Below are 19,523 nucleotides of genomic sequence, written 5' to 3'. Positions count from 1 at the left end.
ATGCAAATGGATATTTTCGGTTTCCCATTCCCCAGTTTTGCAGCCTTGTTTCTGGTCTAGCATTGCATTAGTGAACCAACCTTTTGTACTTGAATCCAGACACTGGATTTGAACAGTAAAATACATTACTTCAGTGTAAAAGCTCCAAATGAAAAATCCTTTCAAGTTTCCTAACTTCAATTTAAAAAATGAAACCTGACTAATTCCCAAAATGATGGCAGGGACCTCCGGAAATAATGGAACGCGGCAGATAATTGAGTTCCCAAATTTTGGTCCTGCGTACACTGTGCAGCAATCCCCTCAGCGCAGGAATGAGGAGAAGCGCAGTACAAATAAAAGAACCATTGTGTGTAGCTTCGTCCACCGAGAAAAGAAGACAAAAATCCAGAAAGCAAAAGGAGCATTGTGTAGTTTTAATGTCATGGGCGAGAGTTTGTCCTGTGAAATTTCAGATGAGTAATTGGAAAAACTGGGTACAGTAACTGGAGTGTGGCTAATGGAGGTTCCAATGCGTTTTTAAACCTCTTTTCTGAATTTAGGACTCTAAGCAGTTCGCACTGGACGTACTGGAGTAGAAAACAATCATAATTTGGGATTTTACAGGTGGAATTTCGCCTGTAAGTAAGATTGAACCCTTTTTTTAAGCCTCAACAGGATTGCCAGCTTTCTTAAGTGGTTGAATTCCTGGATGGAATGCTCCCAGGCAAAATCTTTTTGTAGATGTACTGTTTAAAATGACATAACTGTGACACTTGACTAACATTCCTCCTTCAGTCAACACCATCAGAAGACCAGATTGGTTATTCTTCCCATGGCTGTTTGTGGGAGGTTGTTGGTGGAGTTTAGCTGCTGTATTTGCCTGCATAACAGTCACTGCACTTCCACATATTTCACTGTGACTTGCTTTCAGACATTGCACTATGATAAGGTAACATTGCTGCAGAGATAAAGAGACAGGAATTGAACAAATGGATTGTCTGACAGAGAAGGTGAACCTCTACTCCATATCCATAACATACTGACCAGCTGCTTCACTGTGGTGGGTTGTAAGGGCACAGTACATCTCTAAACTCTCCCGATCTTAATACAATGCCCGAGCTTTGCTCTCGGTGCAAAAGGACGGAGTGGAAGGAAATCATCAGCCTCACTTGATTATAAATCTGCCAGTTATACCTTGCCTTATAGTGGGGCTGCATTCATACGCAATGGCTAGCTGGTGGGGCTATGCTGAACAAGGCTCCATCGCCTTACACCATGGGATAATGGGATGTGGATCAGTACCTGGGGCTCTCCGCCCGGTGAGCCCCCGGGGGCTCTCCGCCCGGTGAGCCCCCAGTTTCAGTTGCCAGATTAAATGCCAGGCATTTCCCCCACTGGAGAAAGGGAAGGGGGAAAGAGAAACCATCCACCAATTGCATTAAACACTGCAGTCCCGTGGTTTTAGTTGGACCCATTCACTGGCTCCATGGATGCTGCGCTAGCTCTGACTCCCAGTAGCCTTGCCTTGCTGACTGTCACTGAATGACAAGCGAAGGAGAGGGGGGCGGCACTGAATCCAGCAACATCCCACAGCAGCAAGATCTTGAGCAGAGACGCACTGAACTGCAAATCTCTCGCGGGCTGCACTGGCAGGGCAAGTGAGTCCCGGGTGATATCTCGGCCATATTCTGGAAGAAAGAAAGACTTGCGCCGTTCACTACCTCAGGACGTCCCAAAGCGCTTTACACCCAATGAAGTACTTTCGAAGTGTAGTCACTGTTGTATGAGTAACAATGACCACCTTTATTTTGTTTGAGGTAATAAGACTGCTGTCACACAGCTCTGAATTTATTTATGCTTTGTGTAATAGTCATTGTAATTACTTGACAGAACTTTCAGCAATGTTCGAGACCATGGGGACTAGCCAGCCTGCAGTGGATGCGTACATACCACAACAAGTCCTGCCCTCCTCAGTTGCCTCCCTCTCGTTACGTCCTCGCTCAGAAAAACCCCCGTGGTGTAAGTAACTTTTATTTTAAAAAATACTTAAAAACATTAGGTGTTTTACATCTGCCAGATCTTTAAAGTGTTGAGAGGGCATCAAGTTTTTAATTGAGAAACGTAGGTGAAGAGCCAAGACCGAGGTTTGTAAACATAGAAGACGAGGTGAATCAATAACAACTTGCATTTATACAGCGCCTTTAACGTAGTGAAACGTCCCAGGGCGCTTTATCAAACACCGAGCCACGAGGAGATATTAGGCGAGGTTGGTCAAAGTGAGGATTGGTTCGGGGTTTGGAAAGCCTGAGGATCGTGTTGGGCAGAGAATTCCCAGGGGAGGGGAGGGGAGGGTGTGTGTACAGATTGGTTTTAGATTTTCAGTTTCTCTCCGTTTATCAGGTGTTAAACAGAGATCTGTGCATTGTATGCTTCAACGTGGAGCGGTGCTTTTCCTCACCGCAAGCAAGCACCGAAGGATTGTCGAATTCAGCCAGGAGTTAACGACAATAGAGTAGAGAATCTTTTTGGCACACTTTGTGTACAAAGCACTTCATTCGTGACTACATTGTGCTACATTTACACAGATGTTGGGCCATTTAATAATTGAAATAAATGGGTTAATTGCCTGACTGCAAATAGCGGACAGGATTGTACTGGGTTAAGTGTTTGTTTGAGAACGGCAATCGGAAGCTCTACCCTGCACAATGTGAGCTGCAGTTGGCGTGACATACTGCGTATTGGTGTGGGATTTTACGGCTGGGCTTTATAAAGTGAGAGCCTTTCACAGCAGTAGAGTAAATGTTGGCATATCTGCCACACTTTTATCCATGTTTTTGTGCCCACTGGACATTGGGAAGGAAAGTACATGTGCAGAATGAAGAACCAGTCCCTGCCACTCATTAAGGGGAAGTGATACTTATTGTTCAGCACACTCCCCCGTTGTCTATTTAAGAAAAAAGATGCATGTTTAATAAAAATTTGCATAGTTACACAGAATCTAGAGCACAGAAACAGGCCATTCGGCCCAAGTGGTCTGTGCCGGGGTTTCTGCTCCACACGAGCCTCCTCATCTCACCCAATCACCATAACCACCTGTTCCTTTCTCACTCATGCTTATCTAGCTTCCTCTTGAATGCATCTATACTATTCGCCTCAACTACTCCTTGTGGTAGCAAGTTCCACATTCTTACCTGAATTCCCTATTGGATTTATTAGTGACTATCTTATATTTACGGCCCCTAGTTCTGGTCTCCACCCACACGCCCACCCTATCAAACCGTTTCATAATCTTAAAGATCCCTATCAGGTCACCTCTCAGTCTTCTCTTTATCTGTTTCTATTTTCAAAAACCTTAAATTTCTTACCAGATGCCTCGGCCCAATCTCCAAAGAGTATCTTCGTTCTACACCGGAGTGAGATTGTTTCTGTTTCCCACACCAGCGATTCCGTGGCCTTTCTGACTGAGATTGCCAGTTCACCATTGAATGAGAAGCGGTTTTGTGTGTGGGTTCACCATCAGCCGGGAGCTGGATAGAGCCTGCCCAAACTTAATTTGCACACACACCCTCGCAGCCAACAGACCGAGAAGGGTTTCACCCCATCAGTCCGGGCTTATTTGAACCCCGACCCCAGAGACTGTGCGACATTGGCTCCTGGTCTGACAACTCCTCCATTTAAAATTCTCATCCTGGTTTTCAAATCCCTCCCTGACCTCGCCCCCTCCCTATCTCTGTAACCACCTCCAGCCCCACAACCCTCCCGAGATCTCTGCGCTCCTCCAATTCTGTCCTCTTTCGCATCCCCGATTTTCATCGCTCCACCATTGGCGGCTGTGCCTTCAGCTACCTGGGCCCTAAGCTCTGGAATTCCCTCCCTAAACCTCTCCGCCTCTCTCTCCTTTAAGTCGCTCTTTAACACCTCCCTCTTGGACCATGGCTTTGGTCACCTGTCCTAATATCTCCTTACGTGGCTCGGTGTCAAACTTTGTCTGATAATCGCTCCTGTGAAGCACCTTGGGCCGTTTTACTACGTTAAAGGCGCTGTATAAATACAAGTTGTTGTTGCCAGCTCTTTGCACCACCCGGCCCTTTATTTAAATGTTCAGGTGCACTTTTCCTGCAGTACATGTGTGTAACCGAGCAGTCCGCACTCTGTATAAAGCCTTCACTCTGAAGGGGAAAAAGTGGTATAGTTGGTGATGGTTATCTGCTCCCTCAAACAGCTGTGTTATTGTACACTTACACATCTGTCATTGCTAATTCCCCACGGCTAAGCCGATAAAGAATTACTTCCGTTTTGGATTTTCTTTGACCTGGTTACTGCTAGTAGTTTGTAATGAAAAGGTTAAGGCAGACTGACCCAGAAGGTGCTGCCTTCCATCACTGATCTGTACTGAGTTAGTTGAATCCATGGAGGATGGAGGGAGTTAATTTTATATACAGTAAACTGGCACTGCCTGGTACCCGGTGGTAAACAATCTTTCCAGATTTTCATTAACATGTAATTTTTTTTTGTATTGGAACAAATGTATTTAACAACAGACAAAAGCTTAATAATAGAATATCTGTTGTGATATGATTGCACTAGAGAGGGTACAGAGGAGATTTACGAGGATGTTGCCGGGACTGGGGAATTTTAGCTATGAGGAAAGATTGGACAGGCTGGGGTTGTTTTCTTTGGAACAGAGGAGGCTGAGGGGAGATTTAATTGAGGTGTATAAAATTATGAGGGGCCTGGATAGAGTGGATAGGAAGGACCTATTTCCCTTAGCAGAGAGGTCAATAACCAGGGGGCAGAGATTTAAAGTAATTGGTAGAAGGGTTAGAGGGGAGTTGAGAACTTTTTTCACCCAGAGGGTGGTGGGGGTCTGGAACTCACTGCCTGAAAGGGTGGGAGAGGCAGAAACCCTCATCACATTTAAAAAGTACTTGGATATGCACTTGAAGTGCCGTAACCTGCAGGGCTACGGACCAAGAGCTGGAAAGTGGGATTAGGGTGGAGAGCTCTTTGTCGGCTGGCACGGACACGATGGGCCGAATGGCCTCCTTCTGTGCCGTAAACTTCTATGATTCTATCTGAATACAGAATAGCAATACCTAAGCTAAAGGAAAGGAATTTGTTTTAATGAATATGCCCGTGCTAATTTAGTGCATCACTGACTAAATTAATTGCCGACACATTATGATGCTAGTCCCTATTGCCCACATCTACAGGACATAGCTGCAGTGTTGTTTCTGTTGGAAGAAATGTTTTCAAATGACAACATTTGCAGTGATATTTAAAGGTTAATTTCGATAGAGCTAGAATCCACGTTACTTGTGCCTGGGTCTGTCAGTCTACATTCAGTTCCTCGATGCTGGTCCAGATTGAGCAGGATACTCTGCACAGGTACCGGGAAGTGACAGTTTGCTGTATATAAAATTAACTCCCTCAATCCCCCTACATGGGTTCAACTACCCCCGTACAGATCAGTGATGGTACGCGGCACCTTCTGGGTCAGTCTGCCTTAACCTTTTCATTACAAACTACTTTTAAATCCGAAGCTTGCATACAGAAATTAAATTTGTGTCTCGGAAGCATTCCAAAGTGCTTCACTGGCGGTGATTTACATTTGACGCGCAGTCACTGTCATGTGGCTTACAAACAGCAAGCCCGCAGACAGCAGTGCGGTGAATAATCACGTAATCAGTCTTCAGTGGTGCTGGTTGAGCGAGCAGTGTTGGCCAGGACACTGGGGGAAAGAATCCCGCTGCTTTTCAAATAGTGCCATGGGGTCTTCAACATTCACCTGGACCACTGGAATTTGGCAGCTGGGACCTCCGTTTGCCTCATTTGAGGTTTGGCACCTTCAAAAGTGCAGCACTCCCTAGCGTCAGCTTAAATGCCTTGAGCTAAAACTAAGGAATTAGAGAGGTAGAATTTGGAGAAAGTAAAGTTCCAGGTATGCTGTTGGCACAGGGCTTATCATAGAATCATAGCCTCATAGAATAGTACAACACAGAAGGAGGCCATTCGGCCCATCGAGTCTGCGCCGGCTCTTTCGAAGAGCAATTTAGTGCATCATTACAAGAAAGTAACACACTTAAACCGATATGCACTTACTCCAACACCTCGCATTGCTCTCATTATTGATGACAGACACGTAACCACCAGTACTTCACCCGAGTGTTATACAGCTGAAAATGCTCGCTCCAGACAACTCCAGCGTGGAAGGACAGAATCTGGGATTGTATCACTTGATATTACTTGCCATAGAGGGAGTGCAACGAAGGTTCACCAGACTGGTTCCTGGGATGGGGGGATTGTCCTATGAGGAGAGATTGAGTAGACTAGGCCTATATTCTCTGGAGTTTAGAAGAATGAGAGGTGATCTCATTGAAACATACAAAATTCTTACAGGGTTTGACAGGGTAGATGCAAGGAGGATGTTTCCCCTGGCTGGGGAGTCTAGAACCAGGGGTCACAGTCTCAGAATAAGGGGTCGGCCATTTAGGACTGAGATGAGGAGAAATTTCTTCACTCAGAGGGTGGTGAATCTTTGGAATTCTCTGCCCCAGAGGGCTGTGGAGGCTCAGTCGTTGAGTATATTCAAGACAGAGATCGATAGATTTTTGAATATTAAAGGAATCAAGGGATATGGGGATAGTGCAGGAAAGTGGAGATGAGGTCGATGATCAGCCACGATCTTATTGAATGGCGGAGCAGGCTCGAGGGGCCGAATGGCCGACTCCTGCTACTATTTCTTATATTTATCATAGTGCAAGTTGACACAGAAACGATTACACTTTCCTGATGTCCCTGTGATCACGCTGTGTCTGTAATGTAATATAGCAGTAATTCATAGTTCGAGCAATAGGAAATAATGTGTAGCAGGTTTCAGTGGTGCTTATCTGAGAATATTTTCCATCATTTAATGCTTTTTTTCATTTCCCTGAATCTTTAAATACAGATAGCAGTGGTCCGTCGAGCACTGTGTCGAGTGCTGGCCCATCATCTCCCAACACCTCCGACAGCTCCCCCCGGTTTAGTTTCAGTGAGAAGTCATCGCTCACGCCTCAGAGCAGCGAGGAGCAGCAGCAGCAGTCCACCCACCCAGCGACGCCAAGCCAACATCCCAGCCACAATCACAAGGACCCACAGCTGACTCCAGCTTTTCAAAGCAGCCAGGGACAGCAAGTCGTCCAAGGTCAACAGGCGTGCCAGAATCACAGTGAGCCGCAGCCGTCGGGGAGTGTGGCTGGGCAGGGGAAGCAGGTGGTGCAAGGTCTGGTGGAAACCTAGCACTGAACGCAGTGGATCGTTCCGCAGTATTGTGCCACCAGATGTGATGTCCACTCTTGGACTTCTGTTATTAAATAGAGACTGATGCTGTACATTTTATACATCCAATTGGATGGATCTAGGGTCAGTACAATGAATGAATACAGCACTGTAATACATAGGAGTTAGAGACTCCAGGTTTGGACTGTGGTGGTCTGACATCACCTTGCGCCTTTGACCCCCATGTGGTTGGTGCCGGTCAGATGTCGGTTCACCCCGTGTGATGGGTGATGTATTTGTATCTTGTACATGTCCGCCTCCCGTAACCATGTACAGAAAGCCAGCTATTTCTTCATCTGTGTAGTTTGTAAATTTTAAAAGGTTATTTAATGATGGTATTTTGTAAATACGAAACGATTTAATCCTCACGGGGACTGATGGGACTTTAGGCTCCAATCTGTTTTTCTTCCACCCAATTTCTTTCCAAAGATATAACTGAGTATTGCAGAGCCCAGTGAAGCAAGGCAGACAGGACGTATGCATCTTCAGTAGTTAGCTGAGTTACCATTCAGATGAAACCTGAAGGAATTAAGCCGCTCTGGCTGATGGGGCAACTGCACTGCCCTGTGAGCTAGCGACCGGGGAGATTCCAGGTTTGCTCTCAGTCTCTGCTAAGTTAGCTAACCTAAGCCTGGCAATAGCTGGGGCACTACCCTTGCCCTCAATGCCCCTGGGCTGGGGAAGGGGAAAATTCAGCCAAAGGTTCCTGCTGCTGATCGCTGAAAATTGCACACTTGTAGGGTAAAGATCGGATTGGAGCTTGATCTCCCTCCAAGGTTGAGCACTCTGCTGCCACGCTGTGTGGACTCACTAGACAGAATGGCCACTTGGGTGAGGTACTGTAGGGCTGTTGGTGCATATAGAACCCCAGCATGACTCCAACACCTTCCGGAGAGAAGAGGAGAAAAATTGGGTTGGGGGGAAAATCCATGTAGACCCAGCATGTACCCCAGCTAAATAGTAAAGTATCCAAAGTTAACTTAACGTTCATGAGAACTGGTATCAGCAAGTGTTGGTACTGAGCAGGGATAAGTAAATTGCACAATGCTACGGCTTAACTGTTCCAAAAGTGGGCCTGCAGCTCTGAAGTAAGAGAATTTACTTTGTAAATTTAGTACACAGAGTGTAGGAGGGAATCTGTATCTTGAGTGAGTCGTGTGTTATCAGTATGGGAGATGTCCATTTTTATATCTGTCCCATCTGGCCGTTTGTCTCTGTCCCGGGCTCATGGAGAGAAAAATCAGGCAGGGTTGCAGCACCTGATTGCTGTCCAACAACGTACGTGACTGTGTGAGTGTGTGTGTGTTAGGCAAGGACTGGATTGGGTACGGCTGTGATGTTTACCATAGTTAAACAGACTGTCGAAGCTCCCTAAACCCGTGCATGAAGAATGGCCACGGGTGAGGCACCAATGGGCAGTGAGCTTCCATGGATCCATGACCCCATGAATCAGCACCTTACTGGCTTCCATGGATTCATGGCCCCAGCGTGAGTCAGCACCTTCAGGAGAGGAGAAAAAAGCACTGTTTGTGAGTGAATTGTTATCTTGCACCATAGTTATAACCTTGTCAGGGCTGTAATATGAACACAGTGCATAGAGTTAAGTCAGCAGTGGCGTATGAAGACCAGTCACTCCAGGATATGGAAGTCACGGTGTAATAACTGCAGTGATTGAAAAATTATTGGTTCGAAAATGTTTTTTTTTGTGTTCTATTGACTAGAATAATCAACACTTTCCCCGGTTATGATGGTTGTGATAGGAAATAAATAACTGGTGTCAGTTAAGATGATGTGGCGCTTCTGCTGGGTAATAGGCTCTGTGTCACAAGTCAGCTGGGAGTGCAGAATTGACCCATATATTTCAAAATGAGGCAGGAAAATCAATACGAGAGAGAATTAGAAGATCGCTTTTATTTTTCTTCGATTTTGAAGTGGAGTCACGGGGACTCGGTCAGGTTCACTCTGTAACGAGTGTGGTCGTGCAGCGGGTGTGATGCTGGAGTCACGGGGACTCGGTCAGGTTCACTCTAACGAGTGTGGTCGTGCAGTGGGTGTGATGCTGGAGTCACGGGGACTCGGTCAGGTTCACTCTAACGAGTGTGGTCGTGCAGCGGGTGTGATGCTGGAGTCACGGGGACTCGGTCAGGTTCACTCTGTAACGAGTGTGGTCGTGCAGCGGGTGTGATGCTGGAGTCACGGGGACTCGGTCAGGTTCACTCTAACGAGTGTGGTCGTGCAGCGGGTGTGATGCTGGAGTCACGGGGACTCGGTCAGGTTCACTCTAACGAGTGTGGTCGTGCAGCGGGTGTGATGCTGGAGTCACGGGGACTCGGTCAGGTTCACTCTGTAACGAGTGTGGTCGTGCAGCGGGTGTGATGCTGGAGTCACGGGGACTCGGTCAGGTTCACTCTGTAACGAGTGGTCGTGCAGCGGGTGTGATGCTGGAGTCACGGGGACTCGGTCAGGTTCACTCTAACGAGTGTGGTCGTGCAGCGGGTGTGATGCTGGGGTCACGGGGACTCGGTCAGGTTCACTGTAACGAGTGGTCGTGCAGCGGGTGTGATGCTGGAGTCACGGGGACTCGGTCAGGTTCACTCTAACGAGTGTGGTCGTGCAGCGGGTGTGATGCTGGAGTCACGAGGACTCGGTCAGGTTCACTGTAACGAGTGGTCGTGCAGCGGGTGTGATGCTGGAGTCACGGGGACTCGGTCAGGTTCACTCTAACGAGTGTGGTCGTGCAGCGGGTGTGATGCTGGGGTCACGGGGACTCGGTCAGGTTCACTGTAACGAGTGGTCGTGCAGCGGGTGTGATGCTGGAGTCACGGGGACTCGGTCAGGTTCACTCTAACGAGTGTGGTCGTGCAGCGGGTGTGATGCTGGAGTCACGAGGACTCGGTCAGGTTCACTGTAACGAGTGGTCGTGCAGCGGGTGTGATGCTGGAGTCACGGGGACTCGGTCAGGTTCACTCTAACGAGTGTGGTCGTGCAGCGGGTGTGATGCTGGAGTCACGGGGACTCGGTCAGGTTCACTAACGAGTGTGGTCGTGCAGCGGGTGTGATGCTGGAGTCACGGGGACTCGGTCAGGTTCACTCTAACGAGTGTGGTCGTGCAGCGGGTGTGATGCTGGAGTCACGGGGACTCGGTCAGGTTCACTAACGAGTGTGGTCGTGCAGCGGGTGTGATGCTGGAGTCACGGGGACTCGGTCAGGTTCACTGTAACGAGTGGTCGTGCAGTGGGTGTGATGCTGGAGTCACGGGGACTCGGTCAGGTTCACTCTAACGAGTGTGGTCGTGCAGCGGGTGTGATGCTGGAGTCACGGGGACTCGGTCAGGTTCACTAACGAGTGTGGTCGTGCAGCGGGTGTGATGCTGGAGTCACGGGGACTCGGTCAGGTTCACTCTGTAACGAGTGTGGTCGTGCAGCGGGTGTGATGCTGGACTCACAGGGACTCGGTCAGGTTCACTCTGTAACGAGTGTGGTCGTGCAGTGGGTGTGATGCTGGAGTCACCATTGGGAGAGCATGAGTTCAAATCCCCCTCCCATTGGAAGTTTTAAAGTGGAATTCAGTAAATCTGCTGTTTTGTGGGCTGACACTGAAATAGAAATACTTTTTCTTTGTTTAAAAGCCTTTAATGCCCTTCATCGAAGGGAGCCTGCCCCACCTCTGGCCCGACCTACATGAGAATCTAGTCCCACACTGTGCTTGACCCTTAATGCCCTCACACACACATTTTTGATGGTGCCAGGACAAGGCTGTTAACAAAGTATGTGGGATCCCAGGCTTTATTAATAGAGGCATAGAGTACATGGAGGTTATGCTAAACCTTCATAAAATACTGGTTAGGCCCCAGCTGGAATATTGTGTTTGATTCTGGGCACCGCACTTTAGGAAGGATGTCAAGGCCTTGGAGAGGGTGCGGAGGAGATTTACTAGAATGGTGCCAGGGATGAGGGACTTCCAGTTACGTGGAGAGACTGGAGAAGCTGCGATTGTTCTCCCTACAGCAGAGAAGGTTAAGTGGAGATTTAATAGAGGTGTTCAAAATCATGAAGGGTTTTGATAGAGTAAATAAAGAGAAACCTTTCACTGCCAGGTGGCTCGATAACCAAAGGACACCGATTTAAAATAATTGGTAAAAGAACCAGAGGCGACGTGAGGAAAATTAATTTACGCAGCGAGTTGTTGTGATCTGGAACGCGCTGCATGAAAGGGCGGTGGAAGCAGATTCAATAGTAACTTTCAAAAGGGAATTGGATAAATACTTGAAAAGGAAAAATTTGCAGGGCTCTGGGGAAAGAGCAGGGGGGAGTGGGACTAATTGGAGAGCTCTACCAAAGAGCCGGCACAGGCTCGATGGGCCGAATGGCCCTCTCCTGCGCTGTAAGATTCTATGAAGTGGACTGCCACGCCAATTGCTACAAAGCAGAATGCCCAGCGCCTTCTCGGGGCAGCGAGAGATGGATGGGCAAGATATGCAGGCTTGCCAACGCCTTCCCCATCCCGAGCCGAAATAAACAACTTGGCATGGTCAACCTGTGTTCCCAGCCCCACCATGAGGCATGTGCAACAGTACTTACTGTATTAGCAGATGGAGGGAAGTTCACACCTATTGTGTGAGGCACTTCTTGTGTGACCAACCTTACGATGTGCCCTCGGCTGCTGCCAGACCTGTAACCTCACGTTACACAGCTCGAGGTACTCTCTCCGGCTCCCACCCTGGAAGGGCAGAGGGTGGAATTGTACCACTGGGTGTGTTTCACAGTACAAGTAGGCACTATAAAATCTTCCAACACCCACCACTGCACTGTGTTACTGGGATCCTCTCACTGATGTATTACTGCGGAGCCGTTCCGTTGGATTTTATTTTTTAAACAAAACCTCATCGGCTGCAAGTTGTCACTCAAGAATAAAAATAAACACCGTCAGCTGGTCGCCAAAGGACTAGGCTCTGCACGCAGATGGGGCTTTTGAGAGAGATAAGTCTGGCTTTGTGTGGTAGAACACGTTTAAAAATGCCGATTGATGAAATTCACAGAGCAATGATGTTTGTGGGTTTTTTTCTTCAAATCTCGTTGTCTTATCACTTCGAATTTTTAATACAAATTCGGATTAGGTCCGTCAGCAGATGGCTGATCGCAACCCAGGGAGAATTTGGGAAGTAACAAAAGTTGTCCCTTAATGCTCCTGGGCGAAGGAGGGTCCCCGTTTCCTCGTCAGCCTGGCTTCAAAGAGCACATGTGTGAGGAGAGGCGCAGGCTTGGTTGTGAGTGCTGACTCTCCCCTAGTTATATAGCCCTCGGTTCACACAGGAAGAGTCACTGGGGGCTGAGAGTTCCATGGAACCTGTACCTTAGCAAGAGGAAATTGGGATTTATTTTTAAATCGTATTCCAATTTAAGACTGAATTCTCTCTTTTGTGGTGAGGCAAAATGTGGTCAAAAGCTGTTGAACCACCTTCTCAAGGGCCATTGGGGATGGGCAATAAATGCCAGCGACGCCCACACCCCATGAACGAATAATTTTTTTTTTTAAACCCTGCTCGGGGCATCCATGAGGTACCCTGAAATTGAGCGTGTAAGATAAGTGTAATGTTTTAGTGCTTGGCAACGCACAAGTGCAGTCACTGGGCAAAAACCGGCTTTTGTTCTTTCACTAACGCACTTTGTTGTTTCCAGACAGTGCACTGAGCTGAAATAACAACAGGAAATGCTGGAAATACTCAGCAGGCCAGGCAGCATCCGTGGAGAGAGAAACAGAGTTAACGTTTCAGGTCTGGGACCCTTCATCAGTGCACTGAGCTGATGTGAACGTTAGGTCTGCTGGCTAAATAATCAGATAGGTAGAGGTGGCCAGAGCAGGAGGCTGAGGTCAGTGGTTAACTGTGAGTATATATTGGGACGGTTACAAGTGGACCCCAAGGTTTGAGGAGTTTCGGAGATATACACTGGCTTCCTGCACCTTGATTTATTTTTTAATTTTGTTTTCATTAAACCTGGAATTTTACCAAGACTTTTATTTGTCTTTCACCTTTTTTATTTAGTTAAAATTCAAGTAAGAACCGCAAAACCCAGAGAAGGTGCTGTTGTTTAGGTTTGTTACAAACTTTGAACATGGTTTTATTCTAGCGGCCAAAATAAAATCCACGCAGAAATAAAGCTTTTTTACGAGTAAGAATTTAGAGTGTAGCCTGCAGCACCGTCTGAACTCTGAGAGAACTCAACAATACATCATTTGTTTTAGAAACTGACCGCGCGGAAGGAGGCCGTTTGGCCCCGTGTGTCCATTGTGTCCATGCTCTTTACCAGAGCAATCGGGAACGAATCCCATTCCCCCACTCTCTTTCCCCCTAGCCTTGTATCTTCCTCCGATTAGGCTGCCTGGGCCCTGAGCTCTGGAATTCCCTCCCGAAACCTCTCCGCCTCTCTCCTCCTTAAAACCTACCTCTTTGACCAACCTGTCCCAATATCTCCGTGTGTGGGTCGGTGTCAAATTTTGCCTGATAATCGCTTCTGTGAAGCGCCTGGGGACGTTTTACTATGTTAAAGGCGCTGTATAAATACAAGTTGCTTCAAATACTGGTCTATTTCTCCCTTAAAAGATGCAATGACCTCTGCCTCACCCACTCCCTGTGTCAAGGCAACCCAAGCTCCAATATCCCGCTACGCAGAAACAGTTATCCTAACCCCTCTTCTGCTGTTAAGATTTCAATTTTTTGTAATGTTTTATTATTTGAAAATAAATCGCGCTGACAGACTCGATGGGGGAAACTGTCCTTTTGCTGTTCATGGTGGCGTCAGTAAATAAATCCAGCAAGGCTTGCGGGTCAACATTGCAATAAAGAATGGCCAGCAGATGAAAGCGAGCTGTAAGGCGAGACTTTCTTCCCGTTTAATAGATTACTGCATCGCTCTGTGTCTTTTTAAAAATCTGCTTGGAGCTACATTGCACTTTTTTTTTAAAGCCCCCCAATACAAAGTTTCAGCTAAAACTGATGTGACTGCGGTGGGGGGGGTGAATTGGTGAGGGCTTTGAATGTGACCCTTTGTGAAAGTAGTTGTGGAAAAATAGCCGTGAAAGATGCATTCACTGCACCCCGCGCTCTCGTCAGTGGGCGTGGAGGGATTTGTTGTCAATGGGATTACTCACCGTGTTATGCATTGCCGTATTTTGAAATGATTTATTAATGGGGTCATTCTGGAAGGGGCTCAGTCTGATAAAGGCCGGGGTGGGGTGGGTTGCCTGTGCGGTTGTGGCTCAGGATTTCACACCGAGTACTCTGGTCTTATTGTGGTTGTACAGGTGTTACTGAAGTGAGCAAATCCCACTAAAAACTAAAAAACACCGCGGCTGGCTGGAAATCTGAAAAGAGAAACCGAGACATGCTGGAAAAAAAACACTCAGCAGGTCAGGCAGCATCCGTGGAGAGAGAAAGAGAAACCGCGTTCACCGTCAGCTCTGATCAGTGTCCATCGACCTCTGTTTCTCTCTCCACTGGTGACCTGCTGAGTATTTCGCAGCATTTTCTGTTGATATATTGGGGGAAAGTCCAAGTGTTCTGCACACAGGATGATACAGGAAGGGCGGGCGTGGCGGTTATTTTTTGGGTGAATGCGATGCCTGAGCCCTGGATCTTCGGAGTCCGGACAACACAGTGACATTTTACGAAAATAGATAAAGGAGAACCAGTGGATGTGGTGTATTTGGACTTTCAGAAGGCTTTTGATAAGGTCCCACATAAGAGATTAGCGTGCAAAATTAAGGCACATGGGATTGGGGGCAAGATATTGACTTGGATAAAGAACTGGTTGGCGGACAGAAAGCAAAGAGTTGGAATAAACGGGTCGTTTTCCGAGTGGCAGGCAGTGACTAGTGGGGTACCGCAAGGATCAGTCCTACGACCCCAGCTGTTCACAATATATATTAATGATCTGGACGAGGGAAATGGATGTAATATCTCCAAATTTGCAGACGACACAAAGCTAGGTGGGAGGGTAAGCTGTGAGGAGGATGTCGTGAAACTCCAGTACGATTTGGACAGGTTGGGTGATTGGGCAGAAACATGGCAAATGCACTATAATGTGGATAAATGTGAGGTTATCCACTTTGGTGGCAAAAACAGGAAGGCCGATTATTATTTGAATGGCAATAGATTGGGAGAAGGGGAAGTGCAAAGAGACCTGGGTGTTCTTGTGCACCAGTCGCTGAAGGTAAGCATACAGGTGCAGCAGGCGGTTAAGAAGGCAAATGGTATGTTGGCCTTCGTAGCAAGAGGGTTCGAGTACAGGAACAAGGATGTCTTGCTACAGTTGTACAGGGCCTTGGTGAGACCGCACCTTGAGTATTGTGTGCAGTTTTGGTCACCTTACCTGAGGAAGGACATTCTTGCCATGGAGGGAGTGCAACGAAGATTCACCAGGCTGATATCTGGGATGGCAGGAATGACGTATGAGGAGAGATTGTGTCGATTGGGCTTATACTCACTGGAGTTTAGAAGATTGAGAGGGGATCTCATCGAAACCTATAAAATTCTGTCAGGCCTGGACAGACTAGATGCAGGAAGGATGTTTCTGATGGCGGGGGAGTCCAGAACCAGGGGTCATAGTCTAAGGATAAGGGGTAAGCCATTTAGGACTGAAATGAGGAGGAATTTCTTCACCCAGAGAGTGGTGAACCTGTGGAATTCTCTGCCACAGAGGGCGGTGGAGGCCAGTTCATTAAATATATTCAAGAAAGAATTGGATATATTTCTTAAGGCTAAAGGGATCAAGGGATATGGGGAGAAGGCAGGGACAGGGTACTGAATTTGGATGATCAGCCATGATCTCATTGAATGGCGGAGCAGGCTCGAAGGGCCAAATGGCCGACTCCTGCTCCTATCTTCTATGTTTCTATGATAGCAAAATACTGCAGATGCTGGAAATCCGAAATAAAATGCTGGAAAAACTCAGCAGGCCAGGCAACATCAGTGGAGAGAAAATAGAGTCGACGTTTCGGGTCAAATCCCAACGGATGTTGCCTGGCCTGCTGAGTTTTTCCAGCATTTTCTGTTGTTATTACAGTGACATTTTTGCCTGGTCACAAAACGCTTGCAGTTCGCTCACAGAAGATGCCGGAGCGCAGAGGCGGTCATTCCCGCCCCACCGGGGAAGAGAATTGGCCGGTTAGCATTTCTAATGGAGAGCTCGCATCAGCAGATCTGATGAAAGTCACTCCCGGAGTGTTAACCAGTCTTTTTTTCTTTTTTCAGATACCGACTTGTGTATTTCCAGCATCTGTCTCCAGTTTCCAGCAGTTTTTTTCCCCCAATGGCCAGAATTTGCGGGGGTTCTCGGGACGTGCCCCATCTCCCCGCCTGGGTTCCGTAACTCTGAACACCCGCCTTGCCCAACAAATCTCTCAATCTCAGTTTTGACATTTTCAGTCGGTCCCCCGGCCTCAACAGCTTTTTGGGGGAGAGAGTTCCAGATTTCCATCACCCTTTGTGTGAAGAAGTGCTTCCTGACATCACCCCCTGTTAACAAAATTATAAAACGCCCCTAAATGAAAGGGCTAATTCTCTCCCATCAACAATAACTTGTATTTATTTATACAGCACCTTTAACATAGTAAAACATCCCAAGGTGCTTCACAGGAACATTATCAAACAAAATTTGACTCCGAGCCACATAAGGAGATAGTAGGACCGGTGACCAAAAGCTTGGTCAAAGATTTTAAGGAGCGTCTTAAAGGAGAGAGAGGCGGAGAGGTTTAGGGGGGGAATTCCAGAGCTTGGGGCCCAGGCAGCTGAAGGCACGGCTGCCAATGGTGGAGCGATGGAAATCGGGGATGCTCAAGAGGCCAGAATTGGAGGAGCGCAGAGATCTCGGAGGGTAGTAGAGCTGGAGGAGGTTACAGAGATGGGGAGGGGTGAGGCCACAGAGGGATTTGAAAACCAGGATGAGGATTTTAAAATCAAGGCGTTGCTCAACCTGAAACCAATGGAGGTCAGCGAGTACAGGGGCGAGTGGGACTTGGCACGAGTTGGGATACGGGCAGCCGAGTTTTGGATACTTATGTTGATGGAAGATGTGAGGCGGGCCAGGAGTGCGTTGGAATAGCCAAGTCTAGAGGTAACAAAGGCCTGGATGAGGGGTTTTTGAGGGAGAGGCAGTGTAGCACGGACATCTTGGCCGTAAAACAGATTTAAGAACATGAAACGGCCAATAGGCCACGCAACCTCGTCCCCTTTTTTGGTTGATCACAATCGCAACCTCCATCCCATCAGTCTCCCGAAAGGCCACCCACCCAATTGTTTCCGGAACACGTTGCTGCTGCCCGCTTCGATGGTGCCTCATTCTACAACTCTGACCCTTGGGGGGGTTGGGGGTGAAAGTGCTTGCCGTCACTCCGCTTCTCCCTTTCCCCAATTTCTAACCCCGTTTGACGTGGCCTTTAATCCTCGGCCAGCGAATTGCTGTTTCGCCATCTGTTCCCTCTCGCGGTTCTGCCTGCCACATTGCGAGTGAGCAGCTAGAAACGACTGTCCCTAAATCGGTTTGACACACACTCGCAGTAATAAACAACGAGTCAGTGAGTTGCAGTTATAACATGTGACATCTGTAAAGAAATGGCAGTGTTGATCAAGCCTTTACCTAAAACACAATTTCTTTGTGCACTTTCTGTACAGAAAGCCAGAACAATGCTTTTGATAAATGTGATTTTGCTGTACTTTCTTTACATTGCTGAATCGGAGTTTGCAGCGGGTCAGAGCAAGAATGAAGAGCAGTGACTCTCTCCAGCCAGGTGACTGGCGGCTGCCACTGGGGGTTTCTGTGTTTAGAATGTGTCTCATCTGTCTTTGAACAAGCTTGAAGTGAGCCTGCGTACATTGCTTAAATCAGATGTTAGTGCCGTGTTGGGAACTTGTGGACAATTGAAGGTTACCAAACTATATCAGATCAGAGCGACAGAGGTTGGGGGGGAAAGGGGATTTGCCCTATAGTAGGTTAAGCAAACCTCTGTCTTCAGCCCTGGGATCCCCATCTCGTTGGTGCTCAACTCGGACAGTCTTGAGTCTTTTTTTTCAAGTGAGTTATTCGGAGATTTTTCTAAAAAAAAACACACAAACCAGACCTCAATAGTCCAGACTTTGTGTGACTGTGTAGTGAGGTGGAGGAATTCATTCATTATTAAGCTTTTCAAGGAATTGTCTTGCACAGCCAAGCAAGCATCTGATCTCCAGCCTTGCTGCCCAGCTAAAGAAGGTTAGTGGGACCCTAACTCTGGCCAGGGTGGGGAGGGCAGGGGGCACACTCAACGGTTCTGCTTATTTAGCTGTCCCACGTACTCAACTGTTGGCGATAGATGCCCTGTTAATCCCCCACCACGGTAATCCATCTTAGTCGCATGCTTGTATACTTAGTCCGGCAAAAAAAAAGTTTGAACAATCCGTGTAACTAAAACCTCAGTGAGTGTCACATGGTTCTATGTTTATGTTGGAGAGCATAGAGTGATTTTATTTTAAAAATAATTAAATGCTTTCTATTTCATTGTGATTTTACGGGGGGTGGGGAGCATGGGAAGGATGTGTAATATTCCTGGAATCATGATATCTTAACTTATTGAAATATTTTCCATTGTGCGGTTTTTAAATTATTTCATTAATAAAGCTTAAGAAATGCAACAAAGTACTTTGTTACGTGTGGTACATGAATTGCGAGCCTCTTGTGTCCCTGCAGAATGCAGCAAGATATTGGGTATGAAATGTATTCTAGAACCTTCCAGAACCATACTAAAAGCAGCAAGTGTTGCCTCCTCTGCCAAAACTTTAATCTATAAATCATTAAAAAGCTCCATGTAGGATTAAACATGCGCTTCCTGTCCACAAACCTTGCTTCCTGTTGTCACTATTTTTAGTCACGCTTATCAACATTCCCCACTGTAAAGTGCCAAATCAGCATCTTCTATTTCAGTTTGTCAGTCTATGGCCAGTTTCTGAAGTCTTTCTCGCAAATCTGTCACCATCTTGTATATAAAAGAAACTTATTCATCAACCAATCAATTTAATAATGAATAATAAATAATACTGCAAAAAAAAGCAAATGCTTGGGAATACAATCAACGAGTAATTAACTCAAAGCTCTGTAATGATGATTTAATTTTTTGGACTAAATTCTCACTTTGCTTTATTTACATTGCTCAGTTCAAATTAGCATAAAACAACTTGGGAATTATCAGTAGTG

At 47.0% G+C, this 19,523-nt stretch overlaps 1 protein-coding gene across 10 annotated transcripts in view; it reads left to right on the top strand.

Annotated features, from left to right (window-relative positions):
* Positions 1 to 18,968, top strand: part of ppip5k1a (diphosphoinositol pentakisphosphate kinase 1a) — a 154,055-nt gene extending 135,087 nt beyond the window's left edge. For all 10 annotated transcript variants that reach the window (XM_085972417.1, XM_085972406.1, XM_085972412.1 and 7 more), the window contains 2 exons: positions 1,870 to 1,998; positions 6,929 to 18,968. In XM_085972417.1, coding sequence (XP_085828543.1) covers positions 1,870 to 1,998; positions 6,929 to 7,260 — 461 coding nt within the window. In that variant the 3' untranslated portion in view covers positions 7,261 to 18,968. The remainder of the gene's footprint in view (positions 1 to 1,869; positions 1,999 to 6,928) is intronic.
* The last annotated feature ends 555 nt before the right edge of the window (positions 18,969 to 19,523 follow it).

The sequence above is a fragment of the Somniosus microcephalus genome, chromosome 32 (assembly GCF_052327205.1).
Source record: "Somniosus microcephalus isolate GS21.2 chromosome 32, FLI_Smic_1.0, whole genome shotgun sequence".
Classification (NCBI taxonomy): domain Eukaryota; kingdom Metazoa; phylum Chordata; class Chondrichthyes; order Squaliformes; family Somniosidae; genus Somniosus; species Somniosus microcephalus.
This window is presented reverse-complemented; position numbering and strand designations above follow the sequence as displayed.